The 6,000-nt window shown below is 41.8% G+C and overlaps 1 protein-coding gene across 2 annotated transcripts in view; it reads right to left on the bottom strand.

Annotated features, from left to right (window-relative positions):
- EVA1C (eva-1 homolog C) overlaps positions 1–6,000 on the bottom strand; it is a 53,000-nt gene that overhangs the window by 10,496 nt on the left and 36,504 nt on the right. The window contains exon 5 of one of the 2 annotated variants that reach the window (XM_042460623.1): positions 2,724–2,867. The exons of the other annotated variant lie outside the window; for it this stretch is intronic. Coding sequence (XP_042316557.1) covers positions 2,724–2,867 — 144 coding nt within the window. The remainder of the gene's footprint in view (positions 1–2,723; positions 2,868–6,000) is intronic. 2 annotated transcript variants of the gene reach the window in all.

Raw genomic sequence — 6,000 nt, 5'->3', positions numbered from 1 at the left:
GGTTTTATTTATATACCGCCCAATCACTGGGAATCCGAGCGGTTTACAATGGAGGGGATAACAGACAGTTCCCTGCCCACAGGCTTACAATCTAAAAGACATGACACAAAAGGAGAAGGGAATGGTGAGAGGGGGAGGGAATCAGGTCCAGCATTCTTCTCTCCCTCTGAGGCCTGGACCAAGGCAGATGGACCGGAGGGAGGGCTCTTCTTCTTCAGGCTAGCCCTGATGGAGCTGGGCCAGCCTACTCTCTCCCTCAGAGGCCGAAAGATGACAGTTAGGGAGGGAGGAGCCTCTGTCTTCAGGCTAGCCCCTGATGGTACTGGGCCGCCACCTTTGTTACTCTTTCCCTCAGAGGCCGAAAGATGACAGTTAGGGAGGGAGGAGCCTCCTTCTTCAGGCTAGCCCCTGATGGTGCTGGGTCAGCCTACTCTCTCCCATCAGAGGCCGAAAGATGACAGTTAGGAGGGAGGAGCCTCTTTCTTCAGGCTAGCCCCTGATGGGACTGGGCTAGCCTTCTCTCTCCCTCAGAGGCCGAAAGATGACAGTTAGGGAGGAGGAGCCTCTTTCTCAGGCTAGCCCCTGATGGTATTGGGCCAGCCTTCTTCTCCCTCAGAGGCCAAAGATGACAGTTAGGGAGAGGAGCCTCTTTCTCAGGAAAGAGAAAGGCAATGATGCTGGAGAAGGTAGAGGGAGTAGAAAGAGAGGAAGACCACAAACAGCATGGATAAATCAGGGAGGAGGTCAGGGCCTGAGTCTACAGAGCCTGAGCAGGGAGGTAGAGGATAGAGGGGCCTTTGGAGTTGTCTCATTCACAGGGCCACCATGAGTCAAAGTTGACTTGAAGGCAGCTAACAACAACAACATGTTGGAATTTAATTGCTTCTTGAACTAGTGGTGCTAGTTTTAAACAACTTTTTTATTTTTTGCTGTTAATGTATATTTTTACATTGTTTTTCTCTGATAGTTTTTTTCTGACCCAGTTATAATATTTTTAGTTGCTATTGTATGTTCTGGCAGATAATCAATGAAATATAATATGTTACAATAGATTGTTTTAATATGCTGTGAACCATTAATCTGGCCAACAGAAATGAATACGTAAACTGAAATCTTGTTAGTAACATGTACAGGCATTACACATGCATATGTCTTTTTAGGGTCATTGCAAAAGGAGGCATCCAGCACCTAATCTGTGCTACAAGGAACTCCATGGGCATGCATCTCACCTTCTTGCTGCCAGGGTACCCCCACAGCCATTCAGTGGCCAGGAAATTGTGGTGGGCAGCTAGGTAGATATTTGTTGTGTTACTACACTGACACATGAGGAAGTCAAGATTCCTTTGGACCTCCTGGAAATTCTCCAAAGGTGCAAGAGGATGACATTTTCTTCATGGCTCTGCCTTTAGGAACACAGCTAACTGCTGCCTGGCAAATGCCAACTTTCCTTATTCACTTAATGACCACCAGCAGAAAGAGGGGTGTAGTGGGGGAGAAACTAGAGCTAGGTCCTGTGACACTTCATTGTTGTTATGCGCCTTCAAGTTATTTCCAAATTAGGGTGACCCTAATGCAAACCTGATTTGTTCAAAGAGGGTTTGCCTTCACCCTCTTCTGAAGCTGAGAGAATGTGACTTGCCCAAGCTCATCCTCCAGAATTCCATGGCCAGTGAAGATCTGAGCCCTGGTTTCCAGAGCCAAAGTCCAACACAACCCCACTATACCATGCACTTTATATTCCATTATATAAGATGCAGGAACTGCAGATGCAGATGCAAGATCTGCATATCTCAGCCATTAACAAATAATGGTTCAGCACCATGTGGGCAAAGCCAGCTTCACAGGATCATCACCACTTGACTGAGACCAAAGTTAATGATCATAGCCAAAACCATACAGAGTAAAGTTCTACCAGCATACTGACACAGAGGTCCAGGAGGGTGAAGGAAGGCCAGCAAGGAGGGGAAGGCAAAGACAGGGGTGGTGGCATAAAGCTTGGCACAACCTCACAGCCAATCAGTTGCCCTTTGGGCTAGGAGTGGAACTGCGCTGAGGGCCAATCAGCAGCTGCTGCACAGCCTGGCAACTTCTGTGCAAGGAGATATTGGAAACCAATTTACATAACACCGGAGAAAGTAGCTATGCTAACTACTTCTAGTTGTTCCACTGTAAGTCACCAATAGGATTCTAGGCCATATGGGACAAATTCCCACAACTCTCCCCCTTACTAGTAATGCAATGGAATCATTGCTGATTTTATTTATATTAACTGATGTACTGAGGTATAGGGCCAGTATGGTGCAGTGGTTTGAGCACTGAATTAAGACACTGGGAGACTAGGGTCTGAATCCTGGTTTGGTGATGGAAATCTGCTGGGTAACCTTGGGCAAGTGACATCCTCTCAGCCTCAGAGGATAGCCATGGCAAACCTCTCTTGAGAAACTTGCCAAGAAAACCCTATGATAGGTTCATCTAAGGGTCGCTATAAGTTGGAAATTACTTGAAGGCACACAACAACAATAAACAACTGAAGCAATGTAAATTTATGGTTTTATTATTGCACCCAATTCAGGTGTTAAATATATGGGAATTATTTAGTAGATGTAAGATGAAGTCCAGGTTCTGAGACAAACATCTCTTTGTATGTATATCCATTTAACAAATTTGCATTATAAAATCAAGACACAGTATATGATCTTTGACAATACGATGATTTCTCTTACCACATGCAAAGCTGACATTGAGATATTTCTTCACACCAGGGAGGCATGGTCTTCCAAAGTTCTGACTGTTTGCAATAATTTTACACCTCTGTTTCCCGTAACACTTCTTTGATAGTACTTCTAAAGCTAAATAGGAAAAGCAATCTGAAAGGGGAGAAAAATGAAAAGGTGTTCATGTAGCGATATCTGAGACTGTTTCAAAGAAAGGTGTGCATATATATATATTAGTCTGTTGTGGCAATGTGGCAATGAGGCTAGTGTCTCAGTAATCTGGGGAGGCACATGTGATTAACAGTCTGTTATGTAGCCCATGGGGGTGACAATCATATAGCCCTCCATATGTTGTTGGATTGCATTTCCCAGAATTCCTCACCCTGGTTATGCTGTTTAAAGCTACTGGAACTTGGAGTCTAACAACATCAAGAGGGCCACATATTTCCCAGAAACATCAAGAGGGTCACATCATGTTTCCCACTCTTGATAAAGTCCCATTTATTATCAGTATGTAGAGAGATCTTTTAGCACCTTTGAGACTAACTGAAAGAAAGAAATTGGCAGCATGAGCTTTCGTAGACTTCAGTCTACTTCTTCAGATACATTAGACAATAGACATTATCAGACAAGGGAAATTGGAAGTATAATCCAATGGCAATCCGAACGCAATCATGGGGTTTAACGTTATTGCGTGATAGACTACCACACGCAATTTTGGGCAATGGGAAGTCAGTCCGAATGCAATCATGGGGTTTCATGTTATTGCGTGAGAGGCGATCACACGCAATTTCGGGCAATGGCAAGCTATTTTCGGGCAATGGGAAGTCAGTTTCAATGCAATTCGAATTCACGTAAACTAGCGAATTCATGTGAATGTGTTCTGGCCCCACTTTCTTTTCATTTGAAATTAAGAGAAATTCCTCCCGTGTGATAAACTCCAATGCAACACAAAGACAATGGTTTCCTGACATACAAACAAGCTTCATTTATATACTGCTTCATACCGCCTAAGCAGTGTCTAAGCGGTTTACAACTGTAAGCTAATTTGCCCCAACAATCTGGGTACTCATTTTAGCGACCTTGGAAGGATGCAAGCCTGAGTCAAGCTTGAGCCCTTTTGCTGGTCTTGAACTCGGAACCTTGTGGTTTTAAGTGAGTGGCTGCAGTAGAGGCATTTAACCACTGCGCCACCAGGGCTCCTACATGCACTTCAACATTATCTGATCCCATTCTCATGAGGGTGCCCTACATTCATCTATTGCCTTCACCACAGGCTAGTCCCATTGCAAAACTGGATCTGCCACTTCATCTCCATGCACAAAGACCAGTTTTCTATGTCTTTGTACACTAACAACCTAGTTAAAATTTCACCTGCAACTTCATTTCCACACAGAAAGGATTTGTAATTTGTATTGACATCCTCACATACTAATGACATGTATATGTCTGTACCTGGCTTTCACTCCACCAAATGCATCTGAAGAAGTATACTGAAGTCTATGAAAGCTCATGCTGCCAATTTCTTTCTTTCAGTTAGTCTCAAAGGTGCTACAAGATCTCTCTACGTACAAAAAAACTTGCTGCCAGATCAGAATAAATAACCTACAAGACAATTAGGTAAGATGTCTGGAGAAAATGGATTGAGAGTGAAACATGATACCTTAGAGATGTTTTAAAATAAAGACAAAATTTAAAACAACACAACCTTGAAGAACCAAGGTGTGTGATTGAAGCAGAAGCTACAACGAAAACTGGAGGAACAGATTCCAGAAATTGCCATGTGTGATCACCAAGGTGATCAGGAGGTAGCAGGAAAGATGCTGAGAACACTTCTCAGTTCTAAAAATGGGGAATGGGGAGATCTTGTGTCTTCTATGGGGCACCTAAACCCTCCCAGAGCATAGCCAAAGCCTGTCTCAGCTAATGGAACATCAATCTTTCTCTCTCTCGATCTCTGTGAGATCCCCAGCCCCAACTTTTATGATGCTACATTATATTAATAAGTGGATTATCATGAAATGCAATGCTAAAATACATACAAAAATAACATACATTACACTATATCACAGCCAATTAATTCAGAAGAAGAGATTCTAGATATTTTCCTTGAGTAAAACCAGTAGAGTTCAGAAGCAAGTACTAATCAGTTTCAGATTCTAAGGTGGTTATTCTAATATTTGCCTGTGATAAGCAGTGGGCTAATTTGCCTTATCTTTCATTCACAAGCCAAAGTTTTAATGAAATTTCCATGAAGTGTTCCAGTTTTCACTCAGCTGATGGGATAAATAATCCTTCAGCATAGATTTAAACAATATGTTTTTCAGTAGTAATTGAACATGACTGGATCCCCCATCTTAAAAAAAGCTTTATAAATATCAGTATAAGAATTTATTTATTTATTTATTTATTTATTAGGAAGCCAGGTTTTACAACAGTTTCTGAAAGAAACATTTGCCTTCACCCACAAATACCTTGTGCTTATCTTGTATCATCTTCAACAAAATCACTCAACACCCAAAACCTAGGGGGGGGGGGGGGGAAACATTGGAGGATCTGGTTTAATGTTGCCCAGTCTTCACCTTTTACTTTAACAACCTCTTGGGAAAGACATAAAATGTCTATTCCACAACAAAAGTATAGACTGTCAAATCTGGACAGGTGTCAATACATAACAGTTAATGCAGCTCTCACAATTAATGGGGCAAAGTGCAATTAAAAGCTCAGAGAAACAACCTCAAGCTTGTTGAGACCCTTTCACACTTCACAATTATAGTGCTATGATTCCATTTTAACTGTCACTGTTACATCCTATAATTGTGTAGTGTGAAAGAGTTTTCAATGTCTGCAAACAATACATATCTTTTTCATGCATCTTGTAATATTGCAGATTTTTTCCTGTCCAGGATGGCTAAGATGTCTCCTGTATGGGTGTTTATCTCTGTTTGACTGAGGATAAGTATAAGATGATCATCATCATCATGATCATTTCTTACCCGCCCCTCCCTATGGAACGAGGCATGGAAAAACAACAGATCGAAATACAACACATAACATCAGTTAAAAACACATAACATCCTTTTAAAAGAACATATAAGACCAACACATATTCCGACCATCAGTTCATACATTAATATTCATAATTTAAAATTCATAACTTAAAAAACATCTGGATAGTCCTGCCACAAGACATGAATTTTAGCACTGTTTTAAATTCAGACAGTGTATCCAGCTGTCAAATCTCTACTGGCAGTATAGGGGCAGCTGAAAAAAAGTTTTCTGGGTG

This window comes from Sceloporus undulatus, chromosome 3 (assembly GCF_019175285.1).
Source record: "Sceloporus undulatus isolate JIND9_A2432 ecotype Alabama chromosome 3, SceUnd_v1.1, whole genome shotgun sequence".
In the NCBI taxonomy this organism is placed as follows: domain Eukaryota; kingdom Metazoa; phylum Chordata; class Lepidosauria; order Squamata; family Phrynosomatidae; genus Sceloporus; species Sceloporus undulatus.
The sequence above is the reverse complement of the archived record's forward strand: the minus strand, read 5'-3'. Positions and strand labels throughout refer to the sequence as shown.